Genomic DNA, 24672 nt, shown 5'->3' with positions numbered 1-24672 from the left:
TCCTCTCAACACCTACATGCAAAGGAGCCAGAGATAATCTCATACCTGGTAATTGATCTCCTCCCTTCCCCCTGAAATCAAAATCCAAGTCTTTGCAGTGACAGAGGCTCCTGAGAGGCTGAGAGGAGACCAGGGCTCATGTCTTCCATGAGCAATGTCCTGGCAGTGGTGCCAAAGGGCTGTGCAAGAGCTGGGTCACCTGCCTTGCAGCCGTGAGCCCATGCAGCCATGGCCCTGCTCCAAATGCTTTCTGCCCACCCATCTGAGGATCAGCTCATGAAGCCCAGAAGTCTCCCAAATCCCCAGCAGAGGTCTAGCCATGCAGCTCTTACCTTGCTTGTGAAACCCAAAATAGCGTATTTTTTTTCAGGTGGGCAACTCATACACACGTAACAAAACTTTCCTTGGGGAGAAGTGAACCCAGAAGGTCCCAACAACCAAGTAAGTGCAAGAGAAGAGGAGCCACAGATAAGGTGCCTGGATATCTCCTGTTGCCTTTGCATGGACACTATGCCAAATCAGCATTTGATTTTAGGTTTTTACTTTTATCCAAGATCATCTTGTTGGCTGTCTGGCAGACCAGTTGGCGTTTCTGCATGGGAGCAATATCTGGAAATTTTGGGCTTCCCTGGAGGGTAAGAGCTGATCAGACATCCATCCACTGGACACTCAGTAAGCACAGCCTTTCACATGTGTGGGCATGGCATCACCACAAGTTCAACACTTGCTGGTGCACTGCTCATGCCCAGCACACAAAACCATCCATACAACACATGCCCATGGCCTCCCAGAAACTGGGGGGTTATCAAGGAGGCATTTTGTCACACATATGAGCATCTTTGTACCCAGAATCTCCTAGAAAGAAACATGATAGCCCTCAGCATGGATCTTCCTTTATCTGCAGATATCAACAGGCTTCTCTGTCCCTGTTGAAAGACCCTCTGCATGTCTCTGTATCCATAACTCATCTGGTGTACAGGCTGTGCTCCCACAGGCTGCATATGATGCCTCTTTTCAGACAAGATAGTGGGAGCTCTGTTGATCTTTACTTATCTCTGACTGCTTCTTCACCTATTTGTTACATATATATTACTGCCTTTTCATTTCAAAGAAATAATTTTTATGTGCCTATAGGGCACATAATGACAAATGATGCTTTTTATCAGCAGTTTCCAAAGGACTTTTACAACGCAGTCTGGTGTTTTTATCTCTGATTCATCTACAGGGACACTGAGGTACAGGAAGATGGAAGGCTGCAGTCAGTCTCAACTCAGCAGTGAATCCAGGGATAGAAACAATTTCTACTCCATTCAAGTCCAATATTGTATAAAAAGAAGCCCCTGGGCTTGGTTATTGGGGTTTCTAAGCTCCTATTTACCATGTACTTTTATTTAATCCATGTATCTCATCCCTTTTTTCTCCTCGGTTGCAGAAGTCCCATGTTGTGCACTTCACCCTTCCCTCCATGGCAAAACAGACAGGAGCCAGCTGACAGCAATCCACTGCATCTTTCTGGAACACATGTGATAAAAAGCCAGCAGCTTGGTTGGCAGGAAAAGACTGAAAAATATCATTGCAATTAATGTGGAGAAACTTCGAAGCTACAACACCATCAGCAATGCTGCAGAATGAAGCATAACAGTGCAAAAAGACTAATTGATGCTTTGGAAGCCATATGGGTGGATTTTTTTCAGGAGATGCTGGCTAATTTTATTAGATCAGATGGATGGGCAAAATCCTGAGTTTTTATGGCAGGAAATGGAATGAAAGCAAGTCTGTTGGATGGGCATCTCTGGTGTTTCAGAAGGTGGATATGAGAACAACTGAGGGTTTAATACTGCTGGTTTAATGCAAGAAGAAACCCTTTAATAGCAACCTGCCTGAGTTTAGGTTACAAAATCTCAGTCAATGTGGCTAGCACAGGTCTTTCCCATGAGAAATCCTTTTGTGTTTTATAAATAAAGATAAGGTTTGGATGTTATTAAAAACAGTGTCCCAAGACTTGGACGGTGCAGACCTGGCCAATCAGGCCTAGGGGGAGGTTTTTGACTGACCAATCTGGGTGACTTTTGAAAACTCTATATATATGATGAAATCAAAACAATAAAGGCCTTTTCCTTCTTGCCACTGAGAACTGACTTCCTTACTCTGCTAGCGGCTCAACAGCGACAAGTCAAATTCAGAAGCAGAAGAGTGAGATCAATACAGAGCAGAGTACCAATTAACAGCCCTGGTTTTCAAGAGCATCCTTCATTTATCCTCTAAAATTTCCTTTGTCTCTGTCACAGCTCAGTAGACAGCACTGAAATTTCCCATATAAGTTATGAAGCAGATTGCAGCAAGCTGTAGAAGTGACACTGTATACATTAGAAATCAGTGTTAATCATACATAGAAAAACAATTTCCAAGTTAAAATATGTATGGTTCCTTGCCTTAGATCAGAGACTTACTTGAGAAACAAACACGATTTGTTAAGTAAATGCTTTTTTAATTCTCCTCAGAGATATGTTTCCTTAAAATATAGCGTATAGCCTTGTATATATAATACATGCACGTTAGCAAAAATACAAACAAACTGCACAGAATATGCTTAGATCAGTATTTTCCCCTGAGAGTGAGACAGTGGCAGCTCCAGCATCTTTCTTTGTTTCCCTTCCCCCAAGCACCCCAGAAAACACTGAGAAAGCAACTCAGTCTGAACTTAGAATTACACTATTTCAGTTGGTTGGGTTTAGCTGGTTCCTTTTTCAGGGCAGGTCTCTACCAAAAACTGACCAGCCAGGGTGGGTTTTATCCCTTGCACCCTGATTGCCTTCCTTCCATTTTTATGAAATTGCATTTTTGCTCCCTGTGGGGAACACTGGTGAAACACCTCAAACCACCATGTGGAGCTGGCAGTCACTGGCCCACAAGCAAGGCAGGAAGCCCATCTTACACCACAAACAGGTGCCACAGGCTTGTGGCTGCTGAGGTCCACTTGCTGTTCCCTCGTGGGGCGAGTCTCCCATGGCAGCCACACTCACCAGCCCAGAGAGTGTGGCACAGCCAGCCCCAGCCCTGAGCGAGCCAGCAGCCCCTTCCTCCCTGTGTACAGCTCTCCTCTGCCTCAGCATTGTGACTGCCTTGAAGTGCTCAAGTGATGGACAAATCCTTGAACTGCACAAGTGATGGACAAATCCTTGAACTGCACAAGTGATGCACATTCACGCTGATGGAAAAAATAATGAGGAGCATGTAACAACTTGTTCACTGCCAGAAGCACTGCAGGAAATTCACTTTGCTTCAGGACTGGATGTTTTACAGTTCTTTATGTAGCCTACCAAAGCAACTTCACTTAAGCACTGGTCTCCTCTAAATAATCCCCTTCCTCTCACCTAATAAGCACAACAGTTCAGGTCACTCTGGCAGGGGAAGTGCACCCTCAGGCCTCATTTTCCCAAGGGAAATGGGGAAGATCCCAGCCACGGACAGGTCACACAACAGCTGGCTTCAGGAAAATGGTAATGCAAATTGATCTGTACTCATTTAATTCATTTTAGTCAATTACTCTGGAGAGAACAGGCTGCTGTCCACTCAGGACAGGCCAGGATGACACCAGAGGTGGTGGTGCACCCCAGGAAGCAGCATAATGAAGGTGGCCAGGGGTACCCAGCCAGCCAGCACCTATCTATTGCTGCTCTGGGAAGGTTTTAGGGCTGCTGTTTTCTCTGGAGTAGCAACTACCCATGACTGAGGGTTTCCAGTCACAGTGTGCAGGAATCAATGGGTGCCCCATGAGATTTGCATTTTGGGGAGTGAACTTTGCCTCTGCAGCTCCTGCTCCCCATCGCTCATTGCGCTGCTCCACACTGAGGTATTTGACTGCAAGTTCGCACGGCCCCTCCCACATTTCCATGAAAGGGTGTCTTTTACCTGGCTTTGTACCTGGCAGTTCTCCAGCTGGCACAACCTTACACACATGTCCAGTCCTAGTTACGTGTCTGGGCACTCAAAGTCACCAAATTACACATATAAGAGACTACATAAGCAGAGAACAAATGTTTGAAGATCATGAGACTGCTTTTTCTACAAGCTATCACTTTGCTGCTTCTTTTGGAAAGAGTCCTGTCTACATAAACAAGGGCAAGAAATTAGTTAAGGGAGGGGAAGCAGGAATGGGGAGAAATGAGTTGCCATCTCCATTTCCCAATTCAGCCCATTCTGCCACCCAGACAGATTCCACTTTAGCTACACTGGGTTAACATTTGGGGTCAGGTGTGGTCTTGGTAGCAATGTATGCAGAGCAATTCAGCTGGAAATCTAAAATGTGAACAAACCTTGTGCCAGGGGTGGGTGCTGGCCAGATGCCAGGCATCCATCCACCAATGCTGCTCACTCATTCTCCTCTGCAGCAGAACAGTGGAGAGAAAATTTAACAAATGGTTCTTGGGTTGAGATAAGACCAAGGAGACATCCCTCATCAAATACCATCATGGGGCAAAAGAGGGTCAACTTAAAGATATAAAGTGAATTTATTGCTAACAAAATCAGAGCAGGATAATGAGAAGCAAAATAAGCCCTTAGAAACACCTTCCCTACACCCCTCCCTCCTTCCATCTCTGCCTCCTACCCAAGCAGCACAAGGAGACAGAGAATGGAGGTTACAGTCAGTTCATCACCCAAGGCTTCTCCTGCAGCTCAGAGAGAGGAGTTGTTCCCCTGCTGCACCATGGGGTCCCTCCCATGGGAGACAGTTCTCCACGAACTTCTCCAACTTGAGTCCATTTCATGAGTAACAGCTCTGTGCAAATTACTGCAATGTGAGTCCCTCTGACAGGCAACTGATTCGCCCCAATTGAGCCCAGAGACACTTCAGAGACCAAGTCAGAGAAGTGGGTATTTGCTTTTTTTGATGCACCGGGTGTGTGGGAATTGTTTCCATCAAACACACACCTCAGTACCCCCAAAGACACAGTGTTATAGGTAAAATTAATGAATATTCATTACATTCTTCAGGATAAGAGTGGTTATACAAATAATTTCTCAGAAGTCATTAATATCATTAGCATGTGCACCATGCATTCTCTGTATGTCATGGTGGTCGTTGGAGACCCCCAAAGACCCCTCCAGGGTGAAGGTCCTCCATGGGATGATTCAGCGGTTTCTGTGCTAGTTTCAAATGCATGCTTAGCTGATAAGCCATCAGGCCAGAGCTGTTACCTACAATTTGAATTTGAATTCAGCCTTCAGCCTTGGACAGATGCCTTGCTGGTGGAAGGGGGCAAAAGCTCAAAGAAACAGAGATGATTGAAGTGCAAATAGATTTGGGTTTTCTATTTGACCATTTCTTGCTCACAACAGTCCTCCTGAAGCTGCTGCAGTGTGGGTCACTCTTCCATGGTGTGTAGTCCTTCAAGGACAGGCTGCTCCAGCCTGGGAGCAAGGCCACTCTCTCCCCAGGACTCCCACAAGGCCACAGCCTCCTCTCAGGCATCCCACCTGCTCTGGCACGGGCTCCTCCATGGACTGTGGGTGGATCTCTGCATCCCCTGTGGATCTCCATGGGCTGCAGGGGCACAGCTGCTTCTCCATGGGCTGCACCACAGGCTGCAGGGGAATCTCTGCTCCAGCACGCGAACTACCTCCTCCCTCTCCTTCCCCACTGACCTTGGTGTCTGCAGAGTTATTCTTCTCACAGGTTCTCACTTAGCTCTTCTCTGATTGAAATTTCAACTGCACCAAATTTTTTTTTTATTTCTTCTTTAACATGTTATCTCAAAGGTATTATCACCCTTTCTAATTGGCCCAGCCTTGGCCAGAAGCACGTCCGTCTTTAGAGCCATCAGGGATTGGCTCTGCTGAACATGGAAAATACTTCTAGCACCTTCTCACAGAAGCCACCATTGTAGATGCTCCCAGGCATAAAACCAGGCCATACAAAGCCAATAGACCCGGCAAAAGCAGGCTTATTGGTATTTGGGTTTCACTGAGTCCATAACCCAAATAAAGTCACCTTTACTGTTTTTTCCACATCACCTATTGTTTTAAGCTTATAGTGCATTATAGTGGCTCCACCATGCTGCACCCATCATATCATTTTGTGATTCTGAAGAAATAAATCATATTTGATTTTTTCACCTGAATTGCATTTATTACCAGAGACAGCTTGCTGGTATTTGTGCACTTTGTTGTAGGAATATATGAGAAATGTTTTTGAGATGAGGGTCAGAATTTCCATCTGGAGTCATATTTCCAGAACATTTAATCATTTATAAAGATTTGTTCCAGACAGAAAGCAATTATTTTACTTATTGATACAATCAGCAGATCTTGTATTTCAGAAGTATAAAGGAAAATGCTCATCTTAAATGTATCTTCTGCTCACATGCTTTGCAAGGACACAGATCAGTGAGTAGGGAAACAGTTCAGGAAACAAACGAAAGATCTGGGCCTGTAGAACACATAGCAGAATGCTCTGCCTGGAATGGGATGAAAGAGCTCAAACAATGCCCTATTTGCAAAGCCGTCAGGTAAAACCCATCAGCAACAGCAGTAGCACCTCTGGAATAAGGTATTTGAGAAGTGGAAAGAAGTTACTTCTTGAGGCATTTAAGAAGTAGAAAGAAGAGCAACTGCAGTTGGATAGATGAGTGAGAATATTTGAGAGAAATAGCCCTACAGACACATAGGCCAGTGAAGAAGGAGGAGGAGAAAGGTGTTCCAGGCGCTGGAGCCCAGATTTCCCTGTAGGCCATGGTGAAGCAGGCTGTGCCCTGACAGCCCATGGAGGACCACAGTAGAGCAGAGATCCTCCTCCAGCCTGTGGAAGAGCAGGTGGATGTGCCTGAAGAAGGCTGTGACCCTTTGGGAAGCCCATGCTGGAACAGGCTCCTGGCAGGACTGATGGACCTGTGGACTGAGGAGCACACCCTGGAGGAGGTTTGCTGGCAGGAGCTGTGACTCCATGGTGGATCCACACTGGAGCAATCTGTTCCTGAAGGACTGCACCCTCTGGAAGGGACTCATGCTGGGGGAGCTCATGAAGAGCTGTGGTCCATGGGAAGGACTCACTTTGCAGAAGTTCTTGGAGGTCTGTCCCCCATGGGAGAGTGTGAAGAGTACTCTTCCTGAGGAGGAGGGAGTGGCAGAGACAACGTGTGATGAGCTGACCTCAACCCCCATTCCACATCAAGCTGGGCCCCTGTGGGGAGGAAGTGGAGCAAATCAGGACTGAAGTTGAGCCTCAGAAGAAAAGAGGGGTGGATGGAAGGTAGTTTGATGATTTGGTTTTACTTCTCATTATCCTACTCTGATTTGATTGGTAATAAATCAAATTAATTTTCCCCACGTGAAACCTGTTTTGCTCATGATGTTAATTAGTGTTCTCTCCCTGTCCTTGTATCCTTCCATTGTATTTTCTCTCCCCTGTGTAGCTGAGAAGGGAGTGATAAGAGCAGGTTCAGTGGGCATCTGACATCCAGCCAGGGTCAACCCATCACAGATTTGAATGAGGTCAACTGCAGTGACCCAGCTAAACAAGATGCAATTAACAGTAGGCTGACCTCTCTTACCCTTCCTCCCCCAAACCTCCTCTTCTTCTGTGTACACTTGCTGCTCCTGGGAAAAAAAAAAGGGGGGGGAGAGACAGAGAGAGAAAGAAACATTTGAGAATAGCACTAATTAATTAGGTATCACGTAACATGTTTTTTTAAACACTTAACTCTCCTCATTTTTAACATACACATCACACTCTGATGTTGATAAAGGAAGATTTGAATGCATTTACCATCATTTTTTAGCACATCTTTTGGTGCATTGCTATAGAGAGCCCTGACTAAAGCAAGCAGAGCTTCTATAGGTGACATCACACAGTTGACAGTCACATGCAGGGAATACTCTTGAGGAAAGTCCTGATCCTGGAGGGCACCCTGTGGGATATATTCTGTACATCAAATATGTCATAACTGAATCTGTGGATCTTTCCTGCCTCCATGCAGCACACCATTCCCTAAAGAAGCTGGTAGTGTAATGGTTGACAGCTAAGAGGAACAAGAATAATTGCAGGCTGATACCACGTCTGTCTCAGAAAGTCACAATGCCTTTTAGCATTGGGAATATTTGCTTGCTTGACAGTATGGGAATGGGACATACAGAAGAAAATGTTATTTGTTTTTTGTCTCTGTTATGTCACTTTTTATCACTGTTACTCCTTATTATCACTGATAAATACCAAAACCATAGATAAGCAAACAAAATGCTTTTTGAAAGTGCAAATAAAATTCCTGTGCAATCATGGTACTGCCTGTTGCTGTGCAGAAGCATGAATGTGTGTATTAATTGCACACCTGGCCATAAGGAGGATGCAGCTGAAGTTGGGTCTATGTTGATCAGGGATTCTCTGTGCTGCCCGAGAAACTGGCTGCTAAACAACCTACTGTCCTTCACATAAATAAATTAATTTATATAAAAATAAATTCATATAGATGATATTTATAGGAGTAAGTCGAACACAGTGTCCTTATTTTTTGGCAGGGATGCGACAGTAGCAGCACATGAAGGAGAAAACCTGGCGACAGGCCCTAAGCTGATGTAAATGCTGCTGGGTTGCCGGGTGAGGTAGTGTCTGGGAACTGAAGATATTGCTGGATATAGGACAAACAATGCAGAGAGGAGCATCGAGCACACTGCTAAACACCAGGGATATGTAACCACACAGAGAACCAGAATGATCATTTTCACAACAGCTTTATGGATTAGAATACTTTCGGAAGATTTTAGGATTGCCACTCCATGTCTGTTGTCGCGATTTTTGGGCTCCTACGCCCATCACAAAAATTTTTTCCTGCCTTCCAGTTTAGGCTTCATTTTTTAACAGAAACGGAACCTGAATAAGTGGATCCCCCTTCCTCTCATCTCAGAATATTTTACATCTTGTCATGACACCACAGGCCTGCAGGAATCTCAGTAAAGGGAAATTTCAGTCCAGAATTTTAAAGCGTTTACTTTCCTCCTGCTGCTTTTCATCTATTTTCTCTCCTCTTGGTGTGTATTTTTCTGACTGTGGTGCTGCATACTAATGGAGCAATACTTGGCCCATCCCCAGAGGAAGTTGCATGCAGGTTTATTGAGGAACAGAGGGGTCAGAAGGAATTTCAGCGCATCCAATAACTTTCCTACTGATGGGATGCCTTCAGGTAACAGCACATAATTGGATCCCAGCCGTTTTCCATTGTTATATCACTGCTGAAAGAGCATGTATCCAAAGAAACTTATCCAACGCCCTCTCCCTCATTATATATTTATTCCAAAAGCTTACAAAACTGCAACATTTATGTGTTTTCTAAAAGTGCTTAGAGAAGCAGGCCTGTCCTGCTAAATCCCCTCTGCTTGTGACTCGGGCTGGCAACACGCAGATTTTGTTTCTTGCTGTAAATAAGTGAGAAAGACTGGGCTGATCTTCCAATACAGATAAGCGGTTTCCTTTAGGGGGTGTAAGAAGAGTGGCAAAAGGGTTTTATTTTCATTCTTCACGGGATTTTTATCAGCTCCTCGGCAGCACGATCTTTGGATTGCATAGTATGCTTGGTGAGAAAAGCCTTTTGCCGGAGGAAAATTTCCTTTCATTCCTCTGGCCAGAGCAAAGGTAATACAGAAGCTAAAAGACCAATTCGGCCGAGAGAGCCAAGCATTTGTGTTCAAGCATTTGTGTTCCAGTATTTGTTGTTCCAGGTCAGACAGCGACAAGTGGGCAAACCCTAAATCAGAAGCAAGCTGACTGTTATTTATCCTTGTCTCCATCTCTCAGGGTGGGTGGGGTGTCTTTCTCCCCCGCATCGGAGCAGCGCTGCCGCCCTCTCCCGGCTCTGAGCGCTGGAAAAGCTCTTCAAGACCTCGGCATCACCAGCACAGGCAGCCACCGACTAACCAGGAGAAAAAAAAAAAAAAAAAAAAAAAAGACACCAAGAGGAAAAGGGGAAAATTGCAAAAAAAAAAGGGGGGGAGAAGGAAATAAAAGAGAAAAGAAACAAAAGAAAAACATAAGAGAAAAGAAAAAAATTAAAAAGAGGGGGAAAAAAAGGAAAAGAGAGGAAGGGAGAGAGATTGTGCTTCCTAGAGGGTGTGGCCAAGCACTGGTGCAAGATCCCAGGGAAGCGGTGATGGTCCCAAACCTGTTGCTGTTCAATAAATATTTGTACAATGATCTTAGATATATATTTAGACTTTTAGGTTGTCCTGTGTGGAGTCAGGAGTTGTACTTAAGGATCCCTATGGGTCCCCTCCAACTGAGAATATTCTGTGATTCAAAGTATTAGTACTAAAGCTCAATCCCACTTAGTTACAGAGCTTGTAGGATAGGATCTCAAAATATGATAGCAATATATTAGCAAATGCCAACATTTAATGAAATAAGGAAAGTAGACTTTTGTTGTACCACATTTTTGCTCATTAGGTATTTTCTAAAAGAGTATCAAAACAGTGTATGAAGTACCAGCAATAAAACAGAATCAATTCCAGCTACCAATTCTTGCTCCTGGGGCAGGGAACATGTTACACCACACACTGTGTAAGACAGCAATGTGAAAGACAGAGAGGGAAGGGATACAGAAAACATTATCTCCATTTCACAGTTCAGAAGAGAAGCACAAAAAGACTAAAGGGAACACCCAAAGTCACTTGTGCACTGGACTGAGCTGGGGATGTTGCATAATCACTTTGATCTATTCCAGCATGGCATGTCAAGGAAGCAGGACAGGAGATAAGGGCAGGTGCCTCTGCTATTGCTGATGCAACATTTTTCATTTTTATTTGTAGGGATTCTGGAGAAACAAAGACTTTCCTCCTCCTGTCGTAACTGCCTGGAGATTGTCCTGACCTTTTTCCCCCTCCTATTTTTCCAGGTGATTAAGCTGTGCAGTCAGAAAGCATGACTATAATGCGAAGAAGCCAGCAATTTTAACACCACAAAAGGATAATTGTGTAATACTTCAGGCCATATTAGTTTCAGCACAGACTGACCCTCAGCTGGTGATGACAGAGTGCCAACAGCTCCCAGCTCAATGACTGACAGAACTGGGACATGGCAAATTACATTTTCGAAGCCTGCAGCAGAACGAGAGTTAGGGGACTCACTTTGCATTAAAACAGCCTCGTACCATATTCTTAGATCGAGGGACAAAGTAGGACAGCACATGACTACTTCCCTTCTAAACCGTTCCACTTGAAACATCTTTCATCCTCCTCTCATACTCCTTTGCTGGTTTGTGAAAGACAGCTGCCTGTACTGCAAGTGTAAATTCACTTCAATTCTTACACTATACCACACATTTGTACTAAATTAAAGAGACTTTGGTACCTGCAAATGTCACATTAATTGTGAGGACAGCCCAGGGTGTGACACATATCAATGTGTGAGTAACCTCAACTCAGTGATGTAATTGAGCCTGAGTATATTATTGCTGTACTAGAGTCTCAGTGTTGTACCTGTAAAGACTAAGCCATAACTGAGGCACTCAATTGCCCAAGATTTTGACATCCCCCCCAGATTTGCTCACCTCTTTCACTAACTGAGTGTTCCATTGCAAACCTGTACGTACCTGATGCTGCCTCAGTGTCAGCAATTGGGGCAGCACAGGTAAGATCTAGAATTAGGAGACCCTAGAGTTAGCCAGAAGTAAACATACTGGTGAAATCCAGGCTGTCCCTTGGGTTTTCCACTCTGGGCAGAGACAAATCTGGATTCCATTGCTCAGCTTCAGGTTATTTCTGCATTTTTGCCAGTTACTATTTGTCTTTACAAGAAGACATTAAAAATAGTTGATCCTTTTCCCACAGATGCCAGGAACTTTGCAATCTTTTCTCAGCTGTGGTGTGGCTTCCCCAGGCAATATTCTCCCTCAGGATATCCCATGGCCTGAGGGAAGGAGCTCTTCCCTGGGAAGGGAACTTGAACCCACCCAGAGCAAGAAGTGAAGGGAACCCAACATCTCTCACTTTCCAGGACTTAAGGTAAGAAACTGCTATTACAGATAGGCTTAAACAATCCCCTTTTAGCATTGAGGGCCAACTCCTACTTTTAAGAGATCATTTACCCACCAAAGTAAATAGGAAATTCTCTCCTCTGGTCCTGACTGAGCCACTCAAGAGAGAGGTAAAATACCTTGACATCTCCTCTTGCCATCCAGCTTCTATCAGGCTGGTAGATGTGGAATGGAGGACCTTGCCCTTCAGTCTAGGAAGTGAGGATTTGATAACTCAAATTCCCTTCTTCTCTGAATTCTGTAATGTTCTGGATGCATGATTAAATTCTGAGTTGTTGAATCCTCGTGACTCAGTATGTGTATAGTAAAACTAGTTTCCTATTCCTGGACCTTTTTAAAAAAAACAGTACTCATTTCAGCTTGTGCTGACAGCTGAAACTGTAAGAAATATTAAACTAATATTTTTATTTCAGAGCATGCTTTGAACAGAGCAGCCTTAATTTAAGACTTATTTTAGCTTCATTTCCCAAAAATAACTAAATCATTCTTTCCAAAATCCATATACAGGCTGACTCAAGTCATGGCATAGCCACAGTGGATTTAATGCAAAAGTAATTATGTCAGTTTACATAGGGACAACTCTCAGTGCAAAACCCTCCAGAAAGAAATCTTTTCGATTTAGCTAACAATCAGACTAAAAGCAGGGGCAGTCTGGAGAAAGGATATTCATGTCTTTAATTCTTGAATGGCTTTAGAAAATTCTGTATCAATGATGGAATTTTCTATTCAATTACATGTGGTGATTTAAAAATATAAAAAGGTAATTACAAAATTGTTAGATTTTGCTTACAGTATGGTCAAAAGAGACTATAATTTAACTGAGACTAGAATTTCATACATGCTTTAACAAGTTTTTAGTGTTGCTCCCTGAAGATTCATCCTGTACAGATAAGGTTATTTACAGACTAAGTGACTGAAAACAAGAAAGATTACAGTATGAAATATATTCAAAAACCTGGAATTAATTTTATAACTTTTTCCAAGAGAATTGGTAACACACAGTACAACTGGCCCAACATCTATAGATCTGCTTATAATTACTACTTTCTACTACAACAGCTTCCAGTCTACTACCATATGGGTGACCATTGATTCACAACAGTAGAAATGTCTCTCTGACTCAATACTACTAAATGCCATTTTCAGAAAAGGAAATACAAACACTGAGGTGACCAACAAAATGGAGCAATTGTGTAGTTTGGTATTTGCTTTATGTGATTTTAGGGAATTTTTACAAATTCCTTTAAACTCTACAAAATGGAAAGTGTGTAAGATGCAAGTTAATTTAAACCTGTTTTGCCATAATCATGTTAAGCAGTTGACAAGGTTCTGCTATCAGTGGTATGAAGGTCCCAAAGTAAAATCTTAAATAGTAACTACATAAAATATCACTTTAAAATAAAGTTACACACTGTAAGAATCCTAATTTATCAATAATCATGTATCACTAAAGAGCAAGCTGATAAAGGCTTTTTTCACACATTTCTTGCCTCTCCCTTCCATCACAGTGCTAAGCCCATGTAAGCTGTGCCTGCACTAATAGAGCTGCAAGACTCAGTGCAGGAGAAGCAATCAAGGCTGGAGTGACAACAAAAGCACCAGATGCCACCTGATGCCTCTTCCACATTTCAGTCCTCAGGCATCACAGCAGAACAAGGAACCCTCCTGACTCTAAGGTTTCCTAGTAAAGACAGATTTGAAGAGGCACAGCCACTCTCCTAAGAGATAAAAATAAAATGCTGATACATTCTATTGTTAAATAAGCCTGTAAGATCACAATTAGGTAGTGTTTAGGGTATTTTATCTAGACAGCTATACAGTCTAGATAACATTCAACTGTTCATTTAGTCTAGCACAAATCTCACTTAATTAATCCACAGGGTAAATTCCTTTCAACCAACTGTTTTAATGCAGTGTTAATGAAGGCCCCTAATTTAATCTTCTGTCCCTCCATTTATAAAGTGATTTCTAAATATCATTGAAAGACAGCACTTGGATACTAACAGTCCACTGCAAAGACTTCCACTGAGAAAACAAAGTGAAAAAATATCCCTGTCCCCAAACAGAAATTATACAAAAACCACACCAAATAAAGGCTTGTACAAGATTTTACTTATAGAAAAGCGTAACTTTAGCATAATTTCACAATAAAAAGGCAAGATCTGTTTGACATTATAAAGACATGATAATTCAATTCAGAACAGGTAAAGCACACTGTAATACTCAGTATAAAAGGTTTGAGATACACTATTATTGTATTTAGCCAGTTATTCCGGGTGCCTCTTTGTGGATACTTTCTTCATTACAGGTTCTCTCTGCTTCATATATGTCAGCAGTATGTTTTGGCACATAAAAACTGGAAGTGTTAAAATACATTGAAACATGTCCAGAAAAATCAAACCCAGGATCCATTTCTGTACACAAACAGCTCTACCTGATCATTAGAACAAGTGGCACCTTGTGTATAAACTATCTGTCCCATCATTCTACTCCCCCTTTTTTCCCTTTACATAAAAAAGGGAAAAAAAATGTCTTGATACAGAAAATTTTTCCATCTTCTCACTTCTGTGTTCAACTTCATTATCAGGTTTCCTTTTTCAAATACTAAGATGTAAAATGAACAGTTACTTTTCTTGGGGCTTTTCCAACATCTTCAGTGCTAATCTTCCAACCATTAGCAAACTGTGTAAGGAGGAAAACCATATAATTAAACAACAATAACATCAATTTGTCAATTCATTTTCAAATACTTCATGTAAGTGGAGCACGAGAACAAAAATTATACACAAAATATGATTCACTCCATCTCAGTTTAATTAAGCAAATAAGAAATCACACACAGGAGGTTAAAAAAAAAGGTATACTGTATTGTACCTGACACCAGCAATTAGCCCTGCAGGCATGAATTTTCTGGAGTTGTAAAATCTTGTTCCCATGACAGCAGTCAGTGCTCCAGATGTAACTTAAATGAGATTGTACAGTCCAGTCAGGAGAGGTGTGTGTGTGGGAGAAACATAACACAATTAAAAACTAACAGAAAAGAGAGAAATAGCAGAATCAAGTTAAGAGAGAAACAGGCTTACTTTACTTGATGGACTAAGAGAGTCAATAAACTGTGTAAATTTTAAAATGCCTCAGTTTGTCAAGAGTAAGTATTCTACACCAAGTTCTAGCAGACAGTACACTCCATGTGCTTGTGCACACACCCCTCAAATTTGTTTTTCAAAATGTGCTCTTTTTGTGACTGGAAATAATTTATGATTTACTGCTCTGGAACTCACTCCTTCGCCGCACAGGCAAATCACTAAACTTGTACACATAATTTCCCCACTCCTCATAAAAGCGAGAGAGCACTTTCATGTCTAATTTGTAGTAATGTTCTAGGAATTAACTAATTTATGTTTTCAAAAGGCTTCAAAAGGGAGTTGTGCTATAAAAGTGCTAAGCATCACCAATCCACTTCAGCCCTGCACCTCCTTCCACTAAGGAGAGAGTTAAAGTTATTGTCACTGACACTTGACATAAAGACAGGAGCCAGGTAGTTTCACTGACCCAGTAAAACAGCAAGGACAGACCCTGGAACATGGTATCTCAAATAAAGATTGAATGCTAAAAAACCTTTAAGGAAAACACATACTGATGAAATCCTTAGCCTTAGTATGCACCTGCTACCCAGTGGTAACAGCTACACACGTTATTCCAACAACCTTTTTATCCCCTGCCATTGCTTCTAAGTGATGGCTGGTCTTGCAGGATCCAGTTTATCTTCAGTCCTAGCCATGGCATCTTTCCTTCCTAAAATGAGCCTGAATACTGTCACTGACATCTACGAATCCCATGTAAGGAGATATGTAAGAGACTGGGACCATAGTCTAACACACAATAAAACTAAAATATTTCCATATTAAAATGCTTCAGGCTCTAATTAGTAGCCAGTCTTCAAAATATGCACACCTGACAATGCAATTTTGTTTCAGACAGCAGTAGAATACATCTTCTCCAAAAATTTTAAAGCATAAGCAGGAAAAGACTCCATATGCTACTGAGTTACAGAGATGTATCTGTCTCTCACGTTTGGGAAAACGCTTGGTCTCACGCTTTTTAAGCTTGCTGTATTTGCAGTTTATTCCAGTTATTAAGGCTTGACCATGCACAGCTTTTTGCCTGTCCAGTAGGTATGGAAGTGGACAGCCTGTAAACAAAGCTGAAGTGGAGAAAAATGCTGTGCCTTCCCCTTTCACTCCTGACTTTCACATGTCAAAGAGCCACATGCTATGTCACTGCTTCAGTGAAAAAATGCTGTAGTCAGTGTTGTCTCATTAAACACTGACTAAGCAGTAACTCTCCACAGTTACCTTCTCAGACTGGGGGGAAAGGGAAGCTCCAGTTCTGAGAAGAAACAGCAGCATTACTGAAGCTTACTTCTCTCTTAATCTCCCCAGGCATCAACACCTTTGTAATTCCACATATTTGTCATACATAAAAATAAGCCAATCACAATCTCTGCCATTTTCTGTCATAATAAAATAATCTGCCAGGGGTATTGTCAGTCTGAAGGGTAATCTCACTTCCCAAAATGTTCCAGCCTCCTGCAGGATGCTCAAAGTAGGAGGATCTAGGCAGAAAGATGGCACACAGAAGTCAGAAATTCATTTATTAGCACTTCCCTTGCACTATGATCCCTCAAATCCTTTAAACACATCAGTATGAGACAGATGTACGTTGGTAGCCACCAGTTCAGTCAAGTATAGACAGGATTGAAATTAGATTTATAACACTATCTGTGTATAAGTCTTCTGCAAAGGGTTTTAGGTATTCATTTTAAATATACAGGGTACATATAATCTTTTCTAAGTAAAATTTTAAATTACTTACTCAGAGAAACCCAAACATTGTGTGGATTCTGTGAGACTTGATAAGCACCCAGTCCAGCCAAACTCCCAAAGAAAAGGCCAGCAGCCAGTGATGGAACACTACCTGAATAAGTAGAAGATAATTTATTAGAAACTTTATTAGAAATTTAAAAATTAACTTGGCCATCAGCTTACCTGTTTTGTAAAACACCAACAATAATGAAAAAAAAAAGATGGGCATTCATCATTCATTGGTATAAAGAAGATTAAAGAAGAGGGGTTTTTTTAATATACCGAGACCATGGTGATCAGCACCAAGAAACAGTTCAATTACTCTTGCATAAGATACATACAGCATTAGTATTTAGTTCTCTAATAGCAAAGCCATTAATACATTTATGATTGAAAGAATAGTGAGAAAAACAAAAGAATCAGTGTTTTCCTTGCACAAACTAAAGCACATTGTTTCAAAATAGTATTATGAAAAATTCTTGAGAGGCAGTAAAGTAGATGGATTAAATTGTAAGGATTTAAGACTAGAAGAAAGGACATGTGGGTGGAATTGGGCAGGAGGGCATTCAAACAGTTGCCAAGGAGCAGGGCAGAATTGAACAAGAGAGGTCATACCTCTAAGTACACCTGAGACTTGATCCAAAGCTAACTGCAGACTTTGGAAGAAGTTTCCCTGGACCCACCTAAACTTTGAATTAAGTCCTCAGTATCAATGATAATTCCAAACTACCAGAAGACAAAAGGATACCACATCTCAATTGATGATTTATAGAATGTATCAAGTAATGAAGTGGCATAATCACTGTGAGTGGTGAACGCCCTCCATAAGGCTAATGGAGAATTAAGAACTTAATGCTACTTAGGCTGGTTCTTTACATATTCCATTTCTGAGGTCACCTTTCAAAGACTTGAGATTAAAGAGCTAAGCTGATAAAGATCTCCTCTCAATGTTACAGGAGGATTGCATATTGCTTCCAGAAGGTAATAATTTTTCAGTCATCAACAAGGTTGCCAAAACGTTACTTTAAATACTGCTTTTGAAATAAAAAGCAAGCGACAAAGATGGTAGAAAGCACCTGATATACTTACACATGTGCAAGGAAAAGATGCACACTCTAGTAAGTAGCTGCTTTGCCCAGAATACGGTTTAGCAACCAACATGTGGCAGCTACAATGCTTTCCACAAGTCTGGGAGTCAAGAAACATCCATCATATCCTTAAATTTTACCACAAGGCATTGTTTAAGCAGCTATGATACACACACTTACTATGACAAACACATGCCTCCAGCTCAAGAAGTTACTATGTCTCAAAACACAATGACCCAGAGAACTTATTAAATGAAGACAGAAAAATCAATCAATCAGTAAATCAGTCAATCACTCTTTCATTGCCCTGTTCTCATGCTCTTCCAAAGGCTTCTGGTGCTGCCCCCTGTCTGTGTGGGCGAGTAGACCTGGTTGTAAAAGAACAGATCAAATCACCAGCTCAGCTATATGCATGAAAGTTCCGATTGTTTTGGTTTCTCCAAGTTATTAGTAAAGATACAATAGTTCCTTTGTAGGTTTTCTTTCTCTCTACCAGTCACCATACGAGTTTCTGTTCCCCCTTCAAAAACCCTGTGACCTAGATTGTCTTGCCTGAGCATGACTGTGGCCTCCCATCTGTGACCAGAGGACAAGAAGGACACCAATCATTTCATAATGGCCTCGGAGAAATACAGATGCAATTAGTTACCTAGGTTCTCAGTATTGTCCCTTCTATCCTAAACTCCACTCACCACCCAAAGGATAAATCAAGCCAATGGAAAACAGACTGGAATAGGCACTCGTATCTATGTAGTCAAACACACCAGTAAGACTTTTACTGACTTCAGCAACGCCCCTTCCTATCACAAAAAGTAAAACGGCTTAGGGATTTTCAAAGCTGAAAGAGACAGTGTTGCAGCAGGAATTAATCCATCATTCTGACTGGAGGAGGGCTAGCTAAGAAAAAGGCCAGGAAATGAAAGCAGTAGGTCAGAGAGTAAGCTTAGGATGCAGAGCCCAGAAGAGGAACAAGTTTAATGACTGATTTGCACTGTTTGGCTCTACTTGGAAAAAGGATAATTCTGAAAACTCTCTGCACTTTGCAGTATACTGTTATCATCAAAGATTAAAATGGGAATAAATCTCTAAGGGGCAAATATGGTGATTTATGTCATTTGAAGATACAGAACACTTAGAAAATGCTTGTATTTTAACCACCAGGGAAAAAGCCTTTCTGAAGCTAACTTATGACGGTTCACCCAAAGAGCACAGTGCAGATATCAGCATCCACCAGAAAGCAGATTATGGGTTTATCAGCCCAGAGCACCAGCTCAACTCAAAATCCACCACACCCCAACAGCAGCAAGGTATCAGCACATGGCACAAACTGATAAAATTTACATCTGGGTCAACTTCGAGATAGGAGGCTTTCGAAAGAAGCTGCCCAGCTCACACCAAGTTATTGGGGAGAGGGGGGGAAGAGGGAGGGAGACAGAAGCACCTTTCGGCACCCTACCCGCTTTTGCATAGCCAATGATCCCGCCTGATGCCACCAGGGCGGCGTAGCCAAAGCCGATCCAGTCCACTGCCATGCCGAAAGCTGGAAGAGAAAACTGGGGTGAGGATCAGCATCTTTTAACCTTTGTAAGGGAAAAAAAAAAAAAAAAAAAGAAAAGCACTTTGACGTGACGGGCTTTTCCACGAGCAAGGCTCGCCTAAAGCCCTGAAGCGAGCCCAGGCGATGAGACGGGCTTTGTTGGGAAGGCAGCGCCGGGGGATAGGGACACTGCCAGGGACACCGGCGGGTCTCACCTGCTACGTCGGGAAGGCAGCCCAGCTCCGCAGAACCGGGGCGGAGCAGGCGGCGGAAGGGGAGGTGAGGAGCCACGCACCGCCCAGAGCTTCCCTTTTCCGGCTGCTCTAGGAGAAGGGGAAATAGCCCTAAGCACAGAACTCAACCAAAAAGCCACCCGAGAGGCAGGGCAGGGTGGAAGCCCGGGGTTGCAGAAGAAGAGGTGTGGGTGTCTTCCCAGCTACCTGCAGAGCTCCCGGGAATCCCCCGGCAGGGCGAGAGGATGTCGAGGATGCCCGAGCAAGCCCTGCTGCCTACACATGGCTCACTACAGACCGGGTTTTGTGCTTATGGTCGGTGAGGGGCAGAGCTCCCAGAAATGCAGTCCTGTGCACCCAGTCCATCCCGGTCCTGATCCAGAAGTGGGGTTACATGGTACAGCTGAGAATTTGGGATTAGGTTTTGGTGTAACATGAGCTACAACTCTGGGCAGCCTACAGGCTGCTTCTGGCTTTGATCAGTAATTTCATAGCTCTTGTATGGAAGATGTAGAGGATTTCCAGGACCTCCAAATTACAAGACAGTGCAACAGAAAAGGGAGTCTTCCACTGTAGAAGTTGTGCAACAGCGTGAGATGAAAACATCTTGTAAAGACAATGCATTGGGTCTTTTTAATTTGGAAAAAAAAATGTAAAGATGTTTGTACATCTTTGCCTACACATAAACTTCTGAGTGCTGAAACTGACTTCCTTCATGTAAATGGTTCTCTGTGATTTTATTCCAGTCGTCCATACACTTACCTCCCATGGACATTAAACCATATTGAAAGAAAAACTCCTGTAGCCAGATCCCTGAGCTGAGGGGCTTCACTTCATAATAGCAGGCATAAAACCTAGAACAGAAGGTATGAGAGGCCTGTACTTTCTGCAAAATGCAGCTTTCTGTGGCTGCATTTCCAATTTTCCCATCCTTTTGAATTAGCCTAATGATCAGAAAGTGGGAGGCAGTTTAATTCCTTTGTTGGCCTAAGTGGTTTCAATAGGAATCTCTCTCCCTGCAAAGTGCCACAACCAACACATATCTACGCTACACTGGATGGGGCTTCCTTTTCAGTTTTAGCTGTGTAATAGCTATGAGGTTCAACCTTCACTGGGCTCTGGTTTGTAATCCACACAGGGGTTCCCAAAGAGGTGAAGCAGGAAAACTGGAAGAAATCGACAGCTGCTGGAGCTATTGAACTCACCTGGGGCTCAGCAAAGACGCTGCTTGTGGAGCTGCTGTTTCTTGCAGCTATGACTCCATCTATGCTCGCATTGCCACGCACACCCACCCCTTCTGACAGAGACAGCTTTCTCACCGCTGACATCTCCTCTCTCTGCACTGCTGCCTCTCCTCTACCATTCTAAGCAGTTCCCTGAAAACTAGAATGGAAAATATACTGAAAAGGAAGATGTAGACAAGGAAATGACAACAAATTGCCAAGTACTCATTAGTAGCAGGTATATATTCAAGTAGCAGTATATATTCAAGATATAAAAAATATGGGTTCTCCCCTGTTATAAATTGGGTCTCAATAAGTCAATCAGAGACAATTCCAATTCAGTAATTTGTAATTTATTCAAGCAAGTGGATACAGGCCAAAGCAGCGCTGGGCGGGCTAGGCAGGCTCCTTCGCTCTGCCAAAGACACACCGCGCAGAGGTTTGTGTGTGCCAAGGTTTTATGCAGTCCCTTTTTCCGGGTTACGTGTCATTTGCTGGAGATAAGGCTGTGTCTGCGTAGTCTGTTACTGTTGCTAGAGGGTCCTCCGCTGCCTTCCGAAAGGTCGTAGTCATGTTCGCAGCCTGCCCTTCTTCCTAAACCTTGCAAGTTTTGTATAAGCCTTGTGTAAACAGGATGCTTAAGTTCTGCTTATGCCAGCAGGAGGTCTTTGGCCCGTGGGGGCCCTGTTTTCCTGTTTCGATTTAGAGAATCAATCCTTATATATCACATCCCCTAAGGACAGTTCTCTGTCTTCAGTTCACAAATTGTTCTGAGTCTCATGAGATGCATAATTCTTTGTTACTACACAGGGAGTTTGGATTTTTACAATTGTCTAATATTTACTTCTAAATCCAAACTTTAGAACCCAAATTCTGTGGAATTTTTGCTTTTTAATTCTTAACATTATATGCTGACTAGATTTTTCCTGGTGCTTCTGCAAGCCTACTTCTGCAGTTGTGATAACTGTGGCCATGAGCTCATATACTTAAAAATTCAAACAACAGAAACTGGTTTAGTAGTGGCAGCCATTTTGTCAAGGACATAAGATAAGCACTATCAAATAGACATAACACTTTACAAGAGAAAACATTGTATGCAATTCCCTTCTTTAAGCTTATACCTTTCAAGTCCTGTATTTACTGTAGAAGCCTTATGAAGTAAAAATCTGTTTTGGCATCTTTCTGTCAAGTCAACAAACCATTTGAAGTTCTGCATTATTTGCCTGTGGTCATGAGCACAAACATTTAGCAGATCATTAAAAGCTGTGCAAGCTCAAACTGAATCTCTTTAATGTTGAATTCAACTGAGCTTGTATGAATCAACTATATTGAATATCCAGACAAGCGGCTCTGATCATTTATCTAAATAAGGAAAACAGTTACAGAAGGTAAACATGGACACCCACTTACAAGAAAATACTGCCGCTGCCACATGAAAAATTCTGTAACCGCACTGATGCTGCTCACTCCGTTTCAGTGTCAGAGCACAGAGCTGAACTGGAGTTACATCCTGTTTTATATGTGTAAACCAGCCTGCATTCCTGTCTCCAGATTTAGCTTGATCTTTTTTTCTGATTTTCTCTACTTTTTCTCTTCCTACACAAATAAGGAGGAACAGATTAAGTGGATCAGAATAAAGCATAATTCCAATTACTCTTTGAAAACAGAAATAGTAATGACTACTCCAGTAGTGCAGAAAACAACATGCCTTACAGCTTAATATAAAGGTGTTAGTACAGCTTTTTGACCTTCTTCTCTCCAGCTCAACTTTGTTTTTCCCACTACATATTTGTAATAAGGCTTAGGATAAATTCCTGTTCCCATTGACTGAGAGGATCAGGAATTCACCTTTTGTTTAAGGGCAAAACAGATAGGTGACATTTTATCAGCACATCATACATTTCAAATGTTATATAATTCTTTTTTAACAATGTGGCTCAGATCAAGGTCTTAAAAAATACAGTGGGAAGGGGGCAGAAAAGGTAAAACCTTATTGATATAAACTCTTCCACCTAAAATTATGTATCATATTCTGAACAAAAGGTTTCAATCATGTGAACTATAGATGGAAAGATTTTTTAAAAACTTAAATATATTAAGTATGAACACAGTAAAAAAGCCAAACATTGTCCTTATAAAGTCCACGTATAAGTCCATGTCAAGAACCAGAAATTACAGTTTTCTGTGAGGGTATGAATGGAATGTGATCATCATATTTTAAGTAATTTTAACATGTTGTTTCTTACAGTAGGAAAAGAAATGCAGGAGAAAGGCAGATCATACCTTGAGTCAAATGAACAGTAACATTTTCAACACTAAAATGAAAAAGCGTACATGCTTTTAATATGCATTGAAGTGAGACAAAAATGTAACTGAGACAGATGCGGCTATTTTTATTATTATAGCTGGTCTTTTTCAGAGCCAGTTAAAAAGTGTATGGTATTTTTAATAGAAAAATATAAACATTATATATTATTAATTTATTTTTGCTTTGTTCACTTAGGGAAAGGTCCCAGAATGATCAGTCAATTTATTAGGGTAAGAACATTAATTACTTTTAAACAAAACATCAGGTCAGAGGTATATGTCCTGTTAGAGTTTACATTCTTATAAAAACTAGGGCAACACCAACGTTTACTTTTCATACAGAAGAGAAAGTAGGTGCCTTCATGCCGAGCTATTCTGTTTCTTTTTCTTCTTTTGCAATGGAGCTTTCAACTTTTGTTTCTCTGGAATAATTTTTCTCTTTCTTTTTGCTGTTTTAACCCTTTTATTAGACCAAAAAGCTTTGTCGTCCCTGGCTATTGATGATTTGTCATCTTCTGTTTCTGAAAAAAAGCAAGAAATTATTCACACTGACTTTTATATCCAGTCTTTGCAGTCTAAATGGCACAGAGACTTATTTGTATCTCATTTAAAAGAAAGGGTTTTAAATAGCTTTTTATTTTACAGTGAAAAGTGCCATTTATTCTAGTTTTGCCTGTGAAATTTAAATATATGAAGATCAAGTATGTAAGCAGATTACAATACAGGAAAAGAGCAGCAGAAAACCCAAACAAATCTGAGCTAGATTTCTTAAGTTTGCCCAGCTACAATGGCCTCAGACCTGATTTCATTTATAGGAAAACAAGACATGCAGTTCTATCAACTGTTTATTTTCTTATCTGTCTCAAAAACTTCACAGTGGCTTCTTCAGCATTATCCCAGTAAACAGAAAGAAAACTTCAATAAAAGTGAAAAGAGGTTTATGTTCTCCAACAAACGTATGGGCTTGAGACTATCAGATTGCTAAGTGTATCTGTATCACTTGCCAATGTCATATCCTCAGCTCTTCAATTCACCAGACCATTTCCCAATGGATATAGTAGAAACCTCCCACTTGGTGTATTCCATTTCACAGTCACATTAACAGTTGAAAATACAAACAGTTTTGTTACCTTGAGATGATGCTGCAGTTTTATCAGAGTTTTCTTTCATTTCTGAAGCTTGGTCAAGCCATACTGCAAGACATGTCAGCCTAGCTTTGGTATTGACTTCACACAGTAAAGATGGCCCATCTTTAATCTGAAGAAAGCATAAAAAAAGATTATTTAAACCTTGTTTTATTACTGTGTCCTAGGTTGCAATATAGATGTAGTTAAGTATTCTATTACCACCAGCTGTGGGCCGTTAGCTGCTATCAGCTGCTAATGACCCACCCCGCATGACA

At 41.7% G+C, this 24672-nt stretch overlaps 3 protein-coding genes across 3 annotated transcripts in view; 1 reads left to right on the top strand and 2 right to left on the bottom strand.

Moving 5' to 3' along the window:
- Window positions 1–14107: 14107 nt before the first annotated feature.
- On the bottom strand, window positions 14108–19504 carry LOC146441508 (transmembrane protein 14C-like). The gene is made up of 4 exons (XM_085051880.1): window positions 19427–19504; window positions 16893–16994; window positions 14892–14979; window positions 14108–14699 (listed from the first exon to the last, which is right to left on the bottom strand). The coding sequence occupies exons 1-4, from the start codon at window positions 19500–19502 to the stop codon at window positions 14642–14644; spliced, it is 324 nt and encodes a 107-aa protein (XP_084908006.1). The 5' UTR covers window positions 19503–19504; the 3' UTR covers window positions 14108–14641.
- LOC146441506 (tRNA selenocysteine 1-associated protein 1-like) overlaps window positions 19398–24672 on the top strand; it is a 25705-nt gene continuing 20430 nt past the window's right edge. The window contains exon 1 of the mRNA XM_085051876.1: window positions 19398–19528. The gene's annotated coding sequence lies outside the window, so the exon portion shown is untranslated. The remainder of the gene's footprint in view (window positions 19529–24672) is intronic.
- PAK1IP1 (PAK1 interacting protein 1) overlaps window positions 23333–24672 on the bottom strand; it is an 8906-nt gene continuing 7566 nt past the window's right edge. The window contains exons 9-10 of the mRNA XM_085051871.1: window positions 24401–24527; window positions 23333–23791 (exon numbers count right to left, since the gene is read on the bottom strand). Coding sequence (XP_084907997.1) covers window positions 23631–23791; window positions 24401–24527 — 288 coding nt within the window. The 3' untranslated portion in view covers window positions 23333–23630. The remainder of the gene's footprint in view (window positions 23792–24400; window positions 24528–24672) is intronic.

This window comes from Lichenostomus cassidix, chromosome 2, assembly GCF_008360975.1.
Source record: "Lichenostomus cassidix isolate B80296 chromosome 2, HeHo_3.0, whole genome shotgun sequence".
Taxonomy (NCBI): domain Eukaryota; kingdom Metazoa; phylum Chordata; class Aves; order Passeriformes; family Meliphagidae; genus Lichenostomus; species Lichenostomus cassidix.
This window is presented reverse-complemented; position numbering and strand designations above follow the sequence as displayed.

What these genes read in the sequence shown, in the direction of transcription:
- LOC146441508 (XM_085051880.1), bottom strand. Translation starts at nt 19,502, where the DNA reads ATGGCAGTGGACTGGATCGGCTTTGGCTACGCCGCCCTGGTGGCATCA. An exon ending in CAATGTTTGGGTTTCTCTGA is followed by an intron (nt 14,980 to 16,892) that starts GTAAGTAATTTA and finishes ATCTCATTTAAG; the next exon opens with TTACATCTGGAGCACTGACT. An exon ending in GGGCTAATTGCTGGTGTCAG is followed by an intron (nt 14,700 to 14,891) that starts GTACAATACAGT and finishes CTCCTTACACAG; the next exon opens with TTTGCTAATGGTTGGAAGAT.